The following is a 21,233-nucleotide window of genomic DNA, read 5'->3' on the forward strand; positions in this document are numbered from 1 at the left end:
TCAAAATAGCAAAATTAGACAAAAGTTTATTAGTTTGCCTGATTATTTTTATCTGTCGTTGAACATCTCTATCCTAAAACAGCTGTCAAATATGAAATATTTCGTTTAGCAGTCTATGACCGTTTACTGAAGCTTCGAGTTGCGCTGGAATTCGCGCTCCGCAGCTTCTCTGAACATAAAGCCCGCCTACTTTGATTTGATTGCTCAAATATTTTGACATTTATGAGTGGTGACAGACTGCAGAGGCAGCTCTTCTTGGTGCTGTGCAAAATCCTTGCAGCCCTAAAGTGGTGTTAATACTATATTAGGCAATTATTTAACAACATTTATTATATACACCTCGGAAAAATACAGAGGTCCGGACCTCAGTGACCTCATAGCTGGCTACGGCCATGTCAATGTGCTAGTAGGTGTAAGCCCTCACATTTCCTATATTATCCTTAGTTTCCGTCATATAACATTTCAATTAATAATTTGGTACAATGCACAATTGAGTAAATGTTTTTAAACTGTACATACATAAAAAAAATACCTGTATGTAGTTACATCTATAATTACATCTAATTACACTGTTTACCCGACTCCTACCCCTTAACCTACACTTAAACCATACCATGAAACCTGACCCTAACCTTACATATCCCACCTTGATAGCATTAGCAGCAACAGCATTTTGCAATGCAACATGAACTGTACATAGTAATCTGAAGACACCTAATATAGTTGGGACCAAAAATCACAGTTATCGCAGTTGTTGTTATGAAACCTTTTTTTTTTTTTTTTTTTTTATCTGCATAAAAACAGCAAACATTTTAAGGATCCACTTAAACCAAAGTCTACACAATAAAAGGGAAAAATTGTAACACTCAACATGGCGGCTGTAGAAAATGAAGTCCTGCCTTTCAATAGAAAAAAGGTTTGTTGGCAAAGGCATTGCTTGCTTTTTTTTATCTACATATGCATTAGCTGGACAACCTTGAAAAAAAAGGTGTAGCCTGATTTAAGCATTGCTGTCAGTTTTTTTATTGTAGAACTGACATATGTTATTGAAATGGCACATAGTTTTTGTCATTTTAGTCTTTTCCCTTTCCAGTAGATTGGAGGTGTGCTTGCGTGATTTGAAGAAAGCTGCCCTGGGCACAATGACTGCAGAGTGAACCAACATGCTCCAACAGGGACTTAAGATAATACCAAGTTATTTCAGTTTTATTGCAGTAAAAATAACTGTAGCTACTATAGTATTTGGAGGGAATCTATACGACAGCAAAATGTTGTAAGGCAGTCAGTGTTTGTTGTAACAAACAAAAAAATAGAAGTCAAAAGAGTTGCATGATTAATTGTTAAAAGATCATGGTTTTCGTAACAGTGAAGTGCACTCCATTTAGGCTGCGAATGCTCTCCATATACCCGAGCCATTTGAGAAAATGGATGCAGGGATTTGCTTTTTAATTTTACCTTTAATGTAAATTTCCTTGTCACTAGAACATGCAACCTAAAGCTTATTGTCCTCAAATTATTTTATTGCCAAACTGTAGTTTTCTGAAATCTATTCCAGTTACGTAAGGATTCGGGCTAGGAATCCACAAGTAAATTAAATGAATAAATTACCAAATAAAAACAAAAATATTGTATATCCTTGTCTTTTGTCACACAAATTTGAATTTGATACACCTTTTTATTCATTGTCATTTGAATCATTCACTCAACCGATTCGTTATTTCAGATTCAAATTAATAAATGTATGTATGTAAAAACTAGTCATGATTATTAAGCTTTTCTTAATATAGGTCTGACATATGTAAACTATTCATTTATGCTTTTGAAATATTAATATTTCTATACGTATTTTGATTTACCTACCTGTATTTCTATTTGTTTCTTGCATTTTAGTAGATTAAAGCAAAGAACATTTTGTCACTATTTTGTCACGTTTTCTGCTCTGTTCAAAGCAAGAAATGAATGAATGAGGCATTTATATAGCGCTTTCATATGTACTACTGTACACCCAAAGCGCTTTACAATCATATCAGGGGATCTCTTGATTGTCAAATTAATTAAGAATCATGTCGTTATAACTTGAGTTAAGTTTTGACTATGCACCAGCCTCTATTTCTAGAACCTTCTCTCCTCTGTTTTACTTGACAAAATGCCCATGTTTTTTTTCTGTTTTTCTCCTTCAAAGCTGACAAGCAGACGAAATTAAAAACTAATTAAACCAAGATAAAATTTAATTAAAACCTGAACTACACAAAGATTGTGTCGTTATAGCAATACTCACTTTGATATGACCACTAAACAGCGTCTGATCTGCATTAGCTTAGTTAGCTAACACTCCCACTCTAACTCATGCTTTACAAGATCTTTGATGTGGAGTATTTTAATAAAGAAAATCAATGCAGGCAGGGTCATTAACAAGCACCTCCATACATTTGCACCTGCAGGTGAAGTTTTAAAAAAAATTTAAAGCTATTTACACCTTTGGAGATCTGTTTTGAAAATGAAGTACTAAATTCAGCAAGAATCAATGTGTGGGATTCAAAAAAGTTGTATTTAGTATTTGCTTGTTGTGTGAGTTGTTCTGTGATGAACTGAAAGTGCAAGTGAGAATGTATTTGCAATTTATTAAGCAAATCTCACAATATGCTCGATTTGGACCCAGTTAAGAGCAAAGAGATACACTCTGCTCTGCTCTAATGGGGATGTTAGTAGATGCTGGAGATAATAACTGTTAGTTTACACTGTAGATAATGATTAATTCAGCTGCATCTCAGCTGAGCTGGCAAGCTGACTAAAATTGCAATACAATACAGTGTAAGTAGTGTGCCTGAACTCTAAATTTGAAGGAGGAATAAAACAAAGTGAAAAATAACCTGACTAATGGACTGCGATAACCTATACAATAACATTCTCTGGAAATGGAAGTCAGGGGAAAATCCTGAAGGTCTCTTTTATCATTGACATGAATACTTGTATGAGTGAGTGAAAATGACAGGGCTTTCTAACTCTGCCAGTTTAGTTCTTCAAAGTAGATTTGTGAATGACAATCACAGAGTAGTACAATACTTGTAAAATAAATTCTGACTGTGTGGGCGCAATCAATTTTACCCCTGACGGCAAACATTTAAAGGGATAGTTCACAGAAAAATGAAAATTAAAAAATGTAAAAAAATCACAAAAAAAGTAGTCCTTGCACTATATACCAGGCCTCCTTAAGTAATAAGATTAGCGTGATGAACAGACCAACATTTCAGCCATTATTCACTGATTCACTGAATCCCCTACAAATGAATCTGTTTGATGAACGAATCGCTCAGTCTGATCTGTGAACCGTTTCTGTTCTCAAATTCAACACAGATTCAATGATTGCAGCAGTTCTTGATTAAACAACTCACTGGAGGGGAACATTTTAAAATAATGAGTTTAAAGACTTAAATTTTGGTCTGTTGTAGTGTTTATTGTATTGTAGTGTACTGTATTGTAGAACTTCCAAAGGCATGGAATATAGCACACAAAATGTATGGACCACTTGTATGGTTCTTTAGAGGATTTGTTGGATGAGCTATTCCTTTAAACCTTGTACACCACTTTATACTGTCCATTTGTGGACAAATTATAGAACATCTAGCTTACAGAGGCTTCAAGTAGCGTACAATGATGTAATGAGAATTTTATTAAGGAGACCTAGATGGCAAAGTGCAAGTGAGACACATTTAAAAGTGTATTACGGAATCTTATGTACAAATTTTATGCTTCTAAAAATGAGATTATCATGGGTCTATCAAATCACTACACGATATCAGTCTCAATTGTGGAAACACTGGTACATTCGTATTTTTGTAACGCATTGATGGTTTTTTTTTCTATTGTTGTTGTGTTATATGTTGGGTGTGTTTTAAAAAATTGGACCCTGAGTCTGTAATAAAGTTTTGATTGATTGATTGATTGATTGATTGATTAAATCCCTTACTTTGTTGTATGAACCAAACCCAGTTCAGTTCAAATAAACCAGTAAAGGAATAAAATGCAAATGACCTCAGTGCTATTGGTGTTCTCTGAGAAAATTTGGATAAAAAATGGTCACATTAGGAAAAATATGTAGCACAAATTTGTTTAAATTAAAGGGAAACTCACCAAAGCCCAATCTGTTGTCATTGTTTCCAAAGTCGAGAGAATATATGACAACATGGTAGTTGTTCCACACGTACAGCAAATTGTCTCGGGGGTTGTAGTCCACAGCTGCGATGTATTGGTAGGAATTTGGGAATGGAATGCTGAGGTGCGTTTCACGGCTCTTTTCTGTGTTGTACATGTAGTCGATTTTATTCCCCAATGCTTCATTATCGTCATCTTCATAAACGCTCTTTACTACATAGAGGATTCCGCAGATCATGAAAGCATTGGAGGCCGACCGCTTATCGTATGTCGTATCCCATGACCCCTCCACTCGTAGTGTGTAGGGGTTGAGCTGACTGACCACAATTCGTCCATTGTTCTGTTCGGTGGCGTAAATTACCCACAGTCCGTTTTCATCCACTGCAAGATCGATGTCAGATTTCCCACCCCAGCGATACGGCGAGGTGTCGTGGTAATTAGCGTTAGCGATAATCGCCTCACCGCTTTTGATACGAGTTCGTAGGTCGAATTTAACAATGTTGCGTGTACGTTCCTTGTTGAAGAAAAGAGCACCATCGAACACCACAAACCCAGTGCCATCTACCCGATGTGGTAGTTTGTATGTTGTGGTAGGGCGACCCGCAATAAAGTCCTCTTTAGAGGAGTACTCAGTCAGTGTATCTGTGCGGTAAGGTGTCCAGGGCATATAGTAGATCTTATTGGATGACTGCAGGGGGTCTTTACACCATGATCCAGACTGATGGTCCGACTCAAAGAGGTGTTCACTCTGGTACACACCTCTCAATACACCTGGACACAGAAAGACTGAAAGAGGAAGAGATGGAGTGAGTTGCAGTCACATATTTGAATGTAATTTAATGCTAATTTTGTTGTCCTATCTATTAGTTTATTAAAAGTACATGAAATGCTGTTCAAAAATACAATGACCTACTCTTTTCTATGATGAGCATGTTTTACATTTCTGAATTAAAATTAATTTTTATATTTTTTTATGGACACAAAGTCAAATGTATCAGGGTGACTCAATTGTCCTGATTTAATGATGAAAATAATCCTTATTAAAATAAATACTTAAGATAAGCTTAAGTAAGCATTATCTTGTATTATTAATTCTAAGAATTTTTATCTTGTATTATTATTTCTTCACTGCTTATTCATAATTTACAAACTTTTGTCCATGTGCAACCCCAAAAAAAAATCTACCAAAAAAGACCCATTAAATATGTTTAGATAATTTGACCTTTTTATCATAATTTTCATAAAATTGAAACTTTTCTTTGAAAATGATTCAAATACAAAGAGCATTTTTCTAAGAACTTGTGTTTTAGATTTTTTTCCAAAGAGTTTTCCTTTTTTTTATTGTGAACACTTCTGTATGTCATTGACCCATAAAACATGCTAACAAATGCAATGATCCACAACCAAAGTTATCAGAAAGCTAAATGCTTTGAGCCTGAGAGAGAGGGACATCTATTAAATCATATCTGATGACTAGTAACCCGATTTATAGTTCATGACTCCAGCAGAATCCCTCAGGAGGTTCTGAAAATCTGTCGCACCGACTTCTCTAACCCTGAGGAAAAATTCACACGGTGTGAGAATTTATGTGGGGGGTGGTTAAGAACCATCACCCTATTATTCCTGGTACATTAAATGTGAAGATGAAAATAATCATCTGTTAAGCCTTATGCAAATCAACCTTAATTTGTCCTGCAGAATTGCAGCTTGTAATACTAACATTCTATTTCAAGAACTTACCCACAATATATTGCTGGGAAAAACAGCAACTATATTTGCTAACCCTGGGAAAAAATTTCTGGGAGTAATTCAAATTACATTTTAAAGTACTGTGAAAAATCAATGACCAATGAACACAGTTGAGACTGGCTTAAAATCAGGGCTGTGCTGTCATGCATATCTCATAAATGTACGCTCTTGTGACTAGACCCTCTGTGTGTGTGTGTGTGTGTGTACACGTCTAATGTTTTCACTTTCTTTGATTTATAATGATACTCCTGCAAACCATGCAGATATTCTTACATGGTCACACACAAACAGAGAAGAGAGAGCACAAACAGTCACACGGAATGCCTGCCATAGAAACGGCCCTTTCCCACCATTCCGTTCCCAGAATGAGAGACATCCTCATGGGAAGTGTGGCTGGTATTTTAACTATTACTGGATGTTTCCTTTTATTGTTTTAGATGCATTAATTTTCCACAATATGTCTTAATCCAGGAACTTCTCTTGGCCTTTGATAAACTCAAGTATATTTGTGTTTATTATTATATTTTATTACTTGTGACTGTCAAATGTTTTGGTATAGCCTATTAAATCACTTTTCATTTTTTATTTAATTTCTAATTTCTTAAAGTTGCATCCAAGTATTCAGTTCAATTCAAGTTTGTTTGTAAAGTGCTTTCAGAGCACGTTTCAGAGCAGCTTTGCAGAAATAGCATGCGTCAAATATTACAATCAAGAAGCCAGAGTTGATTGTGACAAGAAAAAAAAATAGCGATGAAGTATTAGGAGAAAAAAACCTTGAGAGGCTTTCAACTACATACACAGTAAAAATGACAGCTACAGTATGTTTCTGTTTTTGTCAACTTAAAAATTGCTTTGTAATGTGTGTATATTCTATTCCAAATCAGGGCAACCAGACATAAAAAGCTCCCATTCAAAGCCAATTCACTTGATTTGAGTGTTCTCGCCATTTGATAAATGTGATAGCTGTTTATGCGTCAGCTTTGCAGAAAATAAGCTTTTATGTTAAGGTCTAGATTCACCCCAGGCCATTCAAGACCCATAACATCGCAAGACATCAGTTTTACACTGCCACATCTTGTGGTCAGCACAATCGGCAGCTTAAGTTTTAAACAGTGGCAACACCTCCCTGTTCATCTGATACATGGTAAACCACCAGATACACTAAGAGAGATCAAGAGAGAGGAGACAGTGAGAAATAGAGGTCTAATTCAGGGAGTACAGCCTTGGTCTGAGATCAAGTTTCTCCTCCGCATTCCTATTATAAACCATTATGAGCTACTGATCGCCAATCTGTCATTAGTATCAAATAACACCATAACAGCCTGACAGTGAATTACACACTTAAATTACATTAAAGTAATGGACCTACCTCTTTGCTCCACTTCTGCATTCAGAAAAGGGTGGAAGAAGAAGAAGAAAAGAGAGAGAGAGAGAGAGAGAGAGAGAGAGAGAGAGAACAGATTAATGATGCAATATTAAATACTTCACAGTAATTCAATTCCATATTATGCATGCAATGTGCGACGTATCTTAACACAATCTTTTGAGTAAGTAAGTAGTAAAATGTGCTTCATTTGTACTCTAGAAATTCCATTAACAAAGTGATCATAATTTTTGAAAACAAATATAGTGTCCATGTGATATTAGACTATTAACCAGAAAAATGAATGCATCAAAACAAACTAGAGAGAAAGAAAAAGGGTTTGTTTCACAAATATTTCTCATGTGTCTTGGGTGCTATGATTTAGATACAGAGCAGCTTTCTTGGCTAGCCTTCTTGGCTGATGAATAAAAGACACAGACTTAAGATTTATTATTATTTATTTATTCATTTATTTGGTATGATATGAAAACAAAGTTAACATTTTTGGTTTTATTCCAATTTAAACTGAACGTTGCCTTTTTTATTATTAAAAAGTTGTATCCTGACACAACTTCATTGGCTTGACCAATGTTGTGAGTTAGAGACAGGACTATTTGATCGGCTGATTGATGGAGGAATGGGAAAGTGGTTTAGAAATATGTGAAAGTAATATGGAAATTGTAGATTTTTAAATTAGCTGCTTCTTGCTTTTATTTATGATGGTTTAAAATACAAATCTTATTAGTTTTACTTTTGTATATTTCTATCTTTGCATACATTTCGATTTACATATTCTTTTCATCTTTATTTCTCGAATTAAATTTGAGTTCCTTTCTTTATTTAAACATTATGCATCAATAATGGAAGACAAAAAAAAAATGTCATTGTACTCATGCAATGGCAATAAGTGCTTGATTTGCCTTGAAAAAAATACAATCTAGACGGTTGCAAAAATTGATGTCCTTTGTGTATGTGTCTGTGTGTGAGTGTGTGTGTGTGTGTGTGTGTGTGTGTGTGTGTGTGTGTGTGTGTGTGTGTGTGTGTGTGTGTGTGTGTGTGTGTGTACTTCTCTATGAAATATGCATGAGGATTAACTGTTAATGCATCACTCAATAAATCCAATAAATAAGCTGCCACACAAGAAAAAGAGACTACGTGAGTATGTGAATGAGGTTCCAGGAGATCTGATTTAGAAGCAATTATGTCTCCCACACACACACCTAGTCAAGTTTCAGTCACATTGTAAATGGATCAATAACAGATAGTCATTTGCTGTCAGTGATAATAAATAAAGAACAGCCTGAACAGACAGCACGCGCCTAGTCCTACTGGGAGGTTCCGACTTCCTCTACTAGATCCTATGCATCCCAACTAACAGACAGGTCGATGTGGATAATGTAACACGGACTCCTGCTGTACGTTTACCAAAATCATTACCATAGTTGCAATGACACTGCGGTAGCGACAGATCTTTTTTCCTTATTGTTAGTGAAACGAATAGTTGAAAAAGAAAAAATATAGAGCAGGGACATGGTCATCACCACCGTTTGTTGATGGAGACAAATATGAATTTGAGCGTGCAGTTGATTGCAAGTAAAGAGCGGGGTTTAAGCGGACTAAATGATTGGAGAAGTCAAGCATACGTCACTGGAGAGAAGTCGGTCGTTTCACCAAAAGATTTTTTACGTGGTCAATTAAAAAAAAATAATTTGTGCATCAATAAAATGCATTTAGAAAATAGATAGAGTCAATCAAGTGTACAATTTCTGTGCTTCCAGCAACATCAAACAGAACTGAAAAAATATTGATTGTTGGGTAACACTTTATAATAAGTATAAAGTAATAAAGTACTTACAAATCATTTGCAAACTATTAGTTTATAGTTAATTCATAGTTAATATATTGTAGTCTTTGCATTGTTAATTTATTAATAGGCTATATACAAATAGTGAGTTATAGTTATCTTAACTGAAAACTATTATCGTCCTTGGTGTGAACGGGCCTTTACTTACAGTTGTCGAAAATATTACACAAAAATTACAGTGTGCCTTTAAAGGGATAGTTCACTCAAAATTTAACCATTTACATGTTGTTCCTAACCTGTATGGCCATCTTTCTTCTGTTGAACACAAAACTATATTTTGAAAAATGTCTATTTTTTTAAATAATTTTTTTGTTGTTCATACAATGCAAGTTATGTTGTCCAATGTTGTTTTGGACCCTATTGACATTCATTGTAAGGGCAAAAACAGTTGAAACATTTTTCCGAATAACCTCTTTTGTGTTGCACAGAAGAAGAAAAAATCTGAGTTTGTAATAAAATGTGGGTGGGTAAATGATGACAGAATTTTCATTTTTGTGTGAACTGACCCTTTAGCGTACTGTAAATAATACGACTTACAGGGACGCAAGATTTCTAGACTATAATTTCAAAACCACTTTATTTCCTCCATAAAGACAGTAGTTAATCACACAGATCTAAGGAGCAGGTACTGAGTATCTATATGAAGTGAAGTTTTCTGAGTGTGTAGGTAAAACAGACGTCCCACATTGAGGCCAAAGCAGAAAGGTTGACTGGAGTTCTGCCAACTCCTCCATCACAGGGGAGAAGAGAAAGCCAGAAAAACCTCAAGAAAACATTTGGAACATGTTCCCAAGGGTTTCTAAGCCCGAAGTAATTAAATTACCTGCATGTGTGTGTGTATGTGAGACTGTTTATGTGTGTGTTCGTCCGTATGATGGACCTCCCCACTAATTAGTGGGCCTGTGGAAAAAAATGTTTTAGGCTTTTTTTGACCAGATGGTCACAAACACACATGTATGCACTTATGAACACTCACACACACACCATGACCCCTATGCGCAGGACGATTTATGGTCAAAAGGCCAAAAAGAACCGTGTGTGCATCCTGCTTGTGTGTCCTTTGTGTCATTTAGCTCTGTCTGTGCAAGAAATTCCACAATGTCTCTGCTATTCCACCCATTTGTGAATCAGTGTGTGTGTGAATGTGAATGTGTAGGGGAGACAAAGTGTGTAAGTGTATTCAGGCTTTTCCTGCTGCCAGTGCCGCAGTCATACGATACTGATTTATCGTCACCGTTGCCATGGCCACCCCAGATTGGTACACCAACCCCACAGAAACCGTGAGAACTTGAAACCATATCACTCTGCCCTCAGATGATTGACAGGCTCTTTTCCCGTGAGTCATGGCAAGGGACAAGGCCCGACAACAGCAGACAAATGCAACAGAAGTTCATTCATATGTATTTTTCTGTCAGATACAAGTTCATTTTTTATGACAGATCTGATTGAGGTGCCAGGTATCACTGCAATCCTAAGCTGTTAGGTAAGTAGTTTCTAATCAACTTGAGATGTAAATTTGACAATGCCATAGTGAATAAAAACCTGAACTAATGGAGTCATTATTATGGACTAAAGCTCTTTGTATGAGTACATGTGAGAGCACATGTACTTGTGAGGGCCAAATTTCAGAAAATTCCTGTCTTGAATGTTCAAGCTCTATAGAAATTATTTATGGCATAATGTCATTATTAACGTCTATTACCACAGTTTGAACACCAAAAAATAAGGCACTTAAAGTACACAGGGGCCAGGCAAAAAAAAAAAAGAAGTACAGCCACACGACTCAACCATTATATGTGTTGGCATGCGAACCGTGTACTGGCCATCTGGCTAAAGTTACATCCAATATTTCAACTTGCTTGTCATGACGACTTTACCTCAGTAAAGCCAGTAAACCTGATAAATATCACACTATATGTGCAATAATACCAGAAAGGGACATGACGTAACTATCTGTAAAGCACTGTTTACAGGAATCACATAGGAATTACATCAGGAATTACAGGGAAAGAAGTATTTCCACCTCAAAAGGACAATTTATAGAACTTCACAGCTCAAATAATTAACAGGATTTCACTGCTATTATTTTTTAAATGTAATCTTCACATTTCATGTGTTTCTATCATTTCGATTTGAAAAAAAGATCTAAGGTACAAAGTGAAATCATTTTCTGTGGTAATCAACATTATGCCACAAATGATTATAGAGCTCGATATAGAGCTTTACTAAAACCCGGAACATTTGTTTCAAACAACCTGAGGCCGCTATCTGCACTGTAAAAGGGTTTATAAATGAGCCCAATAATGCGTTCATTAAAATGAAAAGAAAAGAAAAAAATGCCAAAAGGGTTATGTTGTAGTAATTATAACTTGATTTTTAAATCTGGATATTGTCTGTGGTTGCTATGTAGTTGATAAGCTGTTCTGAGGGGTTTTAAATGGTTTGTTATGTGGTATGGGACGTTGCTTAAGTTAAAAGAGCCCATCCTCAAGTATGATATCATGTGGCCAGTTGCATAAACTTAGCCACTATGTTCAGACTGTGTCTTAAGAACTAATTTGACCATTTAGAAATTAGTCAAGAGGTAATCAGTCTTACTTTTCTGATTCAAATTAGACATCTACCTTATGTAACTGACTTTAAAAAGTTGGGACTAGTCTTGAAGAATTTTTTTTTTTAAGACTAGTCTAAGCAGAAAGCCTGGTCCTTGGACATGACTTGAATCCCTCTTTCAATATAAGTTTATGGGGTTTTTCATATGAAAAATCTTATTGGAATATTTTGGCCTCAATACAAGTTGAGTACTGACAGCATTTGTGGAATAATTGTAATTACCCAAAAATGTATTTACCAAACCCATGTATTTTGACTTAATTTAAAAAAAGAAGCAAAAATCTGGGTTACATTGAGGCACTTACAAGGAAAGTAAATGGGGTAAATTTATAAATGTTAAAAACCTTACTGTTTCAAATATATAGCCAAAAGACAAACAATATGCATCTTAACATGATTTCAGTGTGAAAAAAAATCACTTGTAATCCTTTTCTGTGTAAAGTTTTATCCAATTTTCAAACTTGTAAAGTAAACTTAAAACTAGTGTTACATCTTTGTTTAAAACTTTATAAGGTTAAATAACAGAAGAATTGATGCAGGTGCTTTCATTAAATTATAACCACCCAAAATTGGCCCCATTCACTTGTAGGTGCCTCACTGTAACCTCGAGGGATGAACCAAAATGGGTTTTTTGTGGTAATCAACACTATGCTCCAAATGCTGTTGATTGAGCTGAACTTGAATTTAGCCCAGAATATTCACAGAATAGTCTGAAGCATACAAAGATCTCTCAGAAGAACTACCGCACAATTTAAGATATAATTCATGTCTATAGCCTGAAGCACAAAGGAATGAGTTATGCATCAAAGTTTAATACTTAAAGTTAGAGATTTGTTCAAATCCCTACGTATGAGAAATAGCAATAGCGATGTTGTAAAAAGCTTAAATTAAATCTGTACGTGTGTGAGAACTTACTGTATGGCACACACTCATACTGAACCTCAAGGTATTTGTACGTTCCAGGACACGGGTCAGGAAAAACATCCGGGCCAGCAACGACCGCACACTGAGTTCGGTTGTTACACCTGAGAGAGAAAGAGAGAACAATTTATGCAGACAGATAAAGCAAGGCTATTGTTCAATTCATTCAATATCAATCTGACATTAGGCATATGAACCATATGTACTCGTTCAATATGTACAATAAAAGTTAATGAGCCCTGAAATACCATTTTCATCAAATGAAAGAAAAAAAAGATAGTTTTATTCAACAACCTCAATGAAGCTGAAAGACTCAAAATGTGGGCTCCCCCGAAAGCCCACGAACACATGCTGTTGTTTAAATGTAATTTATATGTATGTCGTATGTACATGTAGGGCTGAAAATACAGAGCAGAACGAATTCTGGCAGGGGGGAAAAAAAGAAGAAGAAAAAAGGCAGAGGAAAAAACAGTTTTGACATATCCTGCTTGGCAGGAACACATGCACACATATACGGATGACCACCACATGACATCTCTGTCATATTTCATGATTATTACACCCTATAGAAATACAAATGGACACACACACACACACACACACACACACACACACACACACACACACACACACACACACACACACACACACACACACACACACAACACAACACAACTGACACATGTACAAACACACACAAGAATCTTAAAGCTCAGTTATATCTCGCTCAACGGGTAACCATGGAAACCTTCCAGTCCGAACCCATGGGGCACTCAAAATGCACACATACTTCAGTTTCTTAAGTTTACGAGATTAGCTTCACAAAATCATTATATGATGACAAGCAGCAGTCTCACAGACTCAGGTGTGTGTTCGTGTGGGTGTGTGTTTTGCCTCTTACTTCTCAAGCTGTCAGACAGTGGAATAATGTATAAGATTGGTCTCTTGACATTTTTTATATTTGTGTACAGATGCAGGTATGTTAAGTGTGTGTTACAGTTAGACTATGTGTGTGTGTGTGTGTGTGTGTGTGTGTGTGTGTGTGTGTGGGCCCTAATTGCTGTGCTGAGTGAGTGTGACAGTCATACTCCCAGAGTGCTGTGGGGCATCTCTGGTTTCCGGGGCGACAGCTCTTGGATGGCATTGTGCTACACTCAGATATGACCTAATTTAGGAGGAGAGGACAGAAGAGGAGATTCTTTTGTCTTTTTCATTAGAGGTAAAGATTTGCATGCACAAAACAGCCATTCAATGTCCCACCCTATATTTTGTCCCAGGTATTGTGCTTTTAAGATTTGTGTTCACAGTTGTTTGGGTGTATGAGAATGGTCCGATCAGACAGGCTGCAATGAGGAGATGACTGAATGAACTGGGGCAGTGTGTGTCACATGAATATATCAGCATCATCCAGATGTACAGAGACACTGGCCTTGAAAAAAGTCACCTGACTGAGATTTCTGATGGTTTCCTAAGTGTGTTAATAATTTATTTCCTATTTTGCTCACAAACACACACAGGATGTCATGTCAGGTTTAGTAATCATCTATTTTGATGACATGAGTCCTGCAAGGAGGGGTTTTGACATGAGTCCTGCAAGGAGGGGTTTTGACATGAGTCCTGCAAGGAGGGGTTTTTATAGCTATGAGTCCTTGTAACTCAAACAGTAGAGCATGACGCTAGCAATGCCAAGATGATGGGTTCGACTGTTGACACTCACAGCAACAAATATATATCTGTCATTAATTCAATTACCATATGCTTTAAGAAAGATTTTCACATTGTCCCTATACTTTGAACAAATCACTGAATAAATATGTAAAATGTCAACATCAGTAATATAAAATAGGCTTAAAGAAAGAACCCATGAAATTTTCAAATAGTAAGTTGGGAAAACACCGTATGGTTCGTCCCTTTTGGAAACAGTCAGTTGCTTTTATTTATATCACAGCTTGGCAAAACCACAAACCCCCTTTCCTCACAATCAATTGAAGATTAGGAAAGGAAATCTCTAATCAATAAATAAATAAGCATGAGCAGCACACCAATGAATTTGAATGAACTTGCATTGAATTTGCTACTAGCAATTGCTAGTTTTATTATTTACACATTTTATCTGTAAATGACAAATGTGTAAATGTTCAGTACACGCATACAGTACAGTAAGGCGAGTACTCACTATTTTATTTTTACCTCTATTTTTACCTCAAAATCAAAAGAAAATAAGAAATTAGATTAGGCATATATCCAACATTGTATGTATTTATTAAGTTAGTTAGTTATTGACATTATTGTCATGACAGTTAAGCACATTCATCACTAAAATCTCTTACTGTAATGTAAAAAAAAAATGTAATACTGTAATTAAAAGCCTCCAGTATGGACAGAATAATTTGATTAAAATCATCCATCCATCCATTCTCCATACCACTTATCCTCTCTAGGGTCGCGGGAGACGGGAGCCAATGATTAAAATAAACTAATTAAATTAAGTACAAATTCAGTACAAACTGTGGTAACAGTTTATTTTACAGTGTCCTTGTTACATACTGTATGTTACATGTACTTACTGTAGTAGAATTATTGGTAACACTTTATTTGACATTGTCCTTGTTACACGTTACAATTAGTTACTGTAGTAATTTTAATAATATTTTATAATTTATAATAACTATAAATGATGCAAACAGTAATTACATGAAACTAACCCTAAACCAACCCCTATTACTAACCCTAACCCTATAGTAAGTATATGTTGTTATTATTATTATTAATAATAACTACAGCATTATTATTACTCAGTACTAATTAGACTGTAACATGGACACCTTAAAATAGTGTACAGAAAATTATACTTATAAATTTTACTTTATTTACTTTATTTTATAAAAAACATTATACTTATAATAATTATATGCAATTAACACTAAACCAAACACTATTCCTAACCCCAAACCTATAAATAAGTACATGTTGTTAATTAAAGTGTTAGCTGAAAATCCTGTCATAAATTACTCACCCTCATGTCGTTTCATTCTTTCATTCATCTTCGTAACACAAATTAAGATATTTTGAACCGGTTATGAACTACATGAGAGCAAGTAATTTATGACAGAATTTTCATTTTTGGGTGAACTATCCCTTTAATATTAGTCAGTGCTTAAATATTTGATATACTGTATACTTTTTTGCATTACAGTAATAAGATTTTTTTATATATATATATTTAAAAAAATGTCCATTAGATTTGGGATAAATATGAGATTTGATGGAATTGTCATTTTTAACCAAACCAACAACATTTCCACATGCAATGTAACATGATCAATGATAGGAGAAAATCAAATATCCTGACCAATCACAGGCTCTCTTGCCATTTTCATTTCTGGAACAACTGTTTAGCATGCAGCATCTGAAATCAGTTCTATTCTCTCTCTGAATTGCATCAGACCTGCTAGTTGAAATCTCTTTGTGTAATATATTATGTCTGCCAATAGATCTTGGATAAGGGGCTCCCAAACAATCACCTTCCAATTACCTTCCCTCATTGATTAGAGCATTAGCCCGCCATGGCACACACATACACACACACTCTGTGAATACATTAGCCCAAACTGAGTGAGATGTAAAGGTCAGACAAAATGAGAGAGAGCGAGTGATAGAGAGAGAGGGAGAGCGGGAGATGAGGTGGAGAATGATAAATGATGTGTGATTCCAGCCACAGCTTCTATAAAAAGCAGCGGAGCAGGACAGAGAGAGAGAAAAAAGGCAAAATCTTTCTCGTCTTCTGTTTCATGGAACTAATTCCTCTATGGGAATTATACACTGCTACATTCAAAGCGTGCCTTGCACATTAGTAGCTCAGAGTTATATAAACTGAAAAATGTATCTCTTGTGTGTTGATAAAAGCAGGCTGCCAGCATCCAAACATCTAAATTGTCTCTCACAAGAGAATGTGAGCGTGTGTTACAGGTATATGTGCGTGTGTGTGTGAAAGAGAACTCATAAATGGTAATTTCCTCCACATTGACTCTGGGCATGGTCTATGGCCTTACTAATTGGATCTTACAGTCTGGTCTACCCTGAGGCAGTGTGTGTGTGTATGTGTGTGTGTGGGGCAGCTGGCAGGTGGTATAACAGGCAACCTCAGGGCAGGATATGGTGCTCTCTGCCTTACACGTTTCCCCTGATTACACACACACACACACACACACAGAGCAAATTCTGAATGAACAAAAAACTGTATAATCAAATCTGTCCAGTTCAAAATTAAAACCGTACAGTAGAAGCCACCATTTTTATGAATGTTTTATGAGGGTAAGGAATGGCGTTACACAGCATGACACATCCGTTCATAGTTTGTGATAATTATCATACGTAGCCCATTTCTTTACATCTTTGTTCTTGTGCCACGGGGTGCTAGGTTGTCATCCCCAGTCAAAGTCAAGGTCAGATGGATAGCAGGTTGTGCTCTCGACATTATATCGGAACTGAAACGATAATGTTTCTTGTGATGACGCAGATGCTAATGGGGTTTGTTCTGCATAGGTTCTGTTTTTCTCTGTAGCTCGGTTTGGAGGCAAAGAATTCATTTGTCCTGCTAAACTACATAAAAAAATGCAAAAAGGGTGGCTAAAATGTTGAGGGCTCATGTTTGGGGTGTTATGTAATGTGGACAACCTCAAATGAGTATATCTGATTAATTCCTTGTGCTGTTAAAAAACACTGATGTAGAGATATACACTGGCATTGTTCTGCATGGTGAACACCTGCTTTTGAAGCACAGTATCTTTTCCTGTTTTTTTATTGCACTCTTATGTGCTAATTATGCCCACAAATCAAAGTGTTGACAGTTTAGCTCTCCACATTGTGCTCAACTGAAACATAACACACAGGCCACATACACACTGCAAAGTTTTGGGAGACAACCACATTTAAATACTGGAATAAATCCCCTAAATTATTATTCCATGTGCTTTGGAATGCAGGATTCACTCCAAGACTTGACAGCGTGATAACTCAATAGCGGCACAGCATTTCCAACTAGTTTAGTTTGGGTCTGTACATGCTACTCATATTTAATGAAACTGCAATTGTCACTGCCTGAATGTTTCAGCAATGAATTCAGTTGTAGAATGTGGTATTTTTAAGTTATAAGCATTCTATCAGACACATAATGTCAGACACAATTAGTGTTAATGTACTAAATTGTGCTAAATTAAATCATTACTAATAAATTAATATACTGTATGTTTGAATATTTCAAAGTGAGTTTCAAACTCAAAATGTTATCTTCTTCTTCATCCTCTCGTATTGTACACTTGTGCGGAGTCCTCTCTTTGCATCATGGCACGTCATTTCGCAAAGTTGTGTGCACCATTCGGGTGGTTCCATCATATCCTCCCATCTATGCATTGGTCATCTGCGTGGTCGTTTGCCATCCACCATGAAGTGGTAGGCAGTGTCAGCAACAGTGTCTGGTACCGCTTGTAGGACGTGCCAATACCACTGAAGACACCATTTTTTCCATAATTAGCAAAACAGCAATAGTCAAAGAGAGACACACCAGCAATCCATCGGTGCATGCACATCTTTATGAGATCTCCAGCATTTGACTCCATACAGCACAGCTGGGCGTACTACCATTCGGTATATCTTTGACTTGAGATGGATTGGACTCACTTCTTCCCAGCACATCCAGGCCACATTCAGTCTCTCACACATATCGTCATTAATACCACCGTCAATTTGCAGACGCGATCCTGGGTACTTAAAGCTGTTCATCTTCGTCAGGCCCTCGCCACTGACCAGGATATTGCCATCAGACGAAATGGTGTCCAAGTATTCAGTTTTCTTGATGTTGATGCGGTTGCCATATTGGCTGAGGTGGTCATTTCATACCTGGACTAGGGGTTCCAGTCAAGTTATGGCCAGTGTTATTTTAGTATTATTTAAAAACTATTTATATTACTATTATACTAGCTTTTATTTTTATTTTTCGTTTTAATTTTGGTTTAAGTTGTAATAATTTTGTTATGTGCTCCTGTCATTTTATTTAGATGTACTTTTTTTTGTTTTTGTTTTTTTTGCTTTAATCTATTTTTATTTACAAGTTTTTGTTTTAGTTAACTTATCTATTATGGCCTCCTATCATTAGCATTCAATAGCCAACAACATGTATTTGTCTCCTTAAAACTCAAGTAAATAAAGTAAATAAGCTGTGATTCACTTAATGTGTTTATATAAATTGATGTGTTTATATAAATGTGACTGATCCAGCGTGAATGGGCAAACCAATACACACTTTATCACAGCATAAATTTGGTGTTAAAAAGGATTAGTTTGCCCAAAATGAAAATTCTGTTCTCATTTACTCATCCTCAAGTGGTTCCAAACCTGTATGAATATATTTCTTCTGCTGAACACAAAAGAAGATATTTCAAAGAATATGAGTAACCAAATAGTTTATGGGCCCCATTGACGTCCATAGTATGGAAAAAAAAATACTATGGAAGTCCAAACTCTTTAGTTACCAACATTCTTCAAAATATCTTATTTTGTGTTCAACAGAAGGGGAAAAAATAGTCACAAATAGTCCCTCCTTCATTGGAATGACTCATTTAGCTGCAGTGTATTCGTAGCCATACACTGATACACACTATACAAAGACGCACACATTAATACAACCTCTGAGACAGCAATAGAGTACAAAGCATGTGAATGTATCTCTGTACCTGAGGCCCATAATCTTGTAGGCATCAGGCAGATAGCAGCGAGTGTTCTCCATTTGAGCGGGGTCCGAGTCACAGATCTTGTCATCTGTGCGCCCGTAATTGGCGCTCTCGATCATAATGACATCGGTGCCCGGGCAGCGCAGTTCGATAGGATAACCCTCACACGACAGCTCTCGACGCACCACAGCCATCGGCACTGGAGCACGACTTAAAACTGCAAAGAGAAAAAACATATAGCATTGAACAAACTATGAAACAAATTTAAACACATTTTTCATTCACGTACGCTCTCTCTCAAACATAAAATAATCCAGTTTTTGCGTGTGTTAGAGGGAGACGGCATGTAGAAAAGGAATAAATACAGTTATTGTGAGCAAAACAATTCTTTCATTATACAATAGAAAGATCTCATATCCGCATCCAAAAGTCACATCTATCTAGTTATCATGTCCTCAGTAATAACCTTTCTTTAAATTACACACACACAGACACTTAAATCAAAAATCACATTCTTTACCGCCACCCCTTTCCTGTTACCGTAGCAACACACTCCTTTCCCCGCATGACGTATAGCCATAGACAAACACCAACACAATAAACTGCATTCTAATGCGTACATAGACAGAGACAGATACAGACACACTCAAACACACTCGCTCTTATGAAATTAATCTAAGGGATGCGAATGACACTTGACTGTGTGAATGAGTTCATTTCATATTACGCTTCTGATTAGCATACGTACTGACAGTAGAGAAAGCAAATCATTGTCCAATCAGGATCCAGCATTAAGCTGTCACCATCGCAATCGTTTCCGTTGAGATTTAACAACACATACACACACACAGAATAACCATTCTGATTGTAATAGAAAACAAAGGCCAGCAGAAATGATGGTGAATAAGTGTGTGGGCAGGGCTGATGCATAGAACTGAAACGGCGTATAGTATAATGTAGGTTATTGGTTTAAACAGGATTGAGTGCAGGGAGGAAGGCTGCTGTCGAGGTGGAACTGTGTTTCAGCGCCCTTGAGACTGGTGGAAGGTGAGTGCCAGAGAAAAGAGGCAATCGATGACAGTGAGAAAAAAGGAGCGCGGCTGAATGAACGTGTGTGTTACTGAGATACAGAGAACGTCGATGAGGGAGCCGAACATTGCCCTGATGTTTTTAAAACGTTCCCCCAATGGCCAATTCCCCAGTGTCCTCTGAGCTCAAAACGTTACGCCAAGGGTCCCCTTGAGGGAACGGCTCGCACACACGGGGTCGCGCTGACATGTGGTGCACACACAGTGAGCGTCTAGACGTCTGCATCACTGATTATTGATCTGTCAGATCCTCTTACATCTGCACTCGATCTCACGCACTTTTAACAGGTTCACACACAATTTTTATAGTTATGGATCGGCCCATAAAAAGGCTCGTTCAAGGGAAAATAATCCAGCTATATTTCACATTTCACCGTGGTGTTTGGAAAAATGCAGCCATCTATTAAAAGGCTTTGGAGTTGTTTTTGTTTGTGTGTTTCAAATTTCTCTCCCCCGTATGTGCTTGAGCGTGTTTTCGCGTATGTGTGAATGTTTTGATCATAACGGATGTGCAGCGGTTGTGAAATTCTGTGATTGCTCATGAATCATTTATTGCTGCAAGAAGAGATGTCTCAATTAATAGTTTCCAAAACTTTTAATAAGACGCACAAACTTTGTGGAATTTCCACTGAAGATTTGAGAGCAACGCGCTTCGCTCTCATTTGGCTCGTCTTCATTTGACAGTCTGCACTTCAAGGTTGGGGGGCCAACTAATCAAATAAAAGCAGTAAGACATCTCATTTATCCATCTCGCG

At 36.6% G+C, this 21,233-nt stretch overlaps 1 protein-coding gene across 1 annotated transcript in view; it reads right to left on the bottom strand.

Moving 5' to 3' along the window:
• adgrl3.1 (adhesion G protein-coupled receptor L3.1) overlaps nucleotides 1–21,233 on the bottom strand; it is a 110,662-nt gene that overhangs the window by 63,061 nt on the left and 26,368 nt on the right. The window contains exons 3-6 of the mRNA XM_082164606.1: nucleotides 19,394–19,607; nucleotides 12,657–12,766; nucleotides 7,271–7,285; nucleotides 4,132–4,938 (exon numbers count right to left, since the gene is read on the bottom strand). Coding sequence (XP_082020732.1) covers nucleotides 4,132–4,938; nucleotides 7,271–7,285; nucleotides 12,657–12,766; nucleotides 19,394–19,607 — 1,146 coding nt within the window. The remainder of the gene's footprint in view (nucleotides 1–4,131; nucleotides 4,939–7,270; nucleotides 7,286–12,656; nucleotides 12,767–19,393; nucleotides 19,608–21,233) is intronic.

Source organism: Leuciscus leuciscus (assembly GCF_965113295.1).
Source record: "Leuciscus leuciscus genome assembly, chromosome: 3".
Lineage (NCBI taxonomy): Eukaryota > Metazoa > Chordata > Actinopteri > Cypriniformes > Leuciscidae > Leuciscus > Leuciscus leuciscus.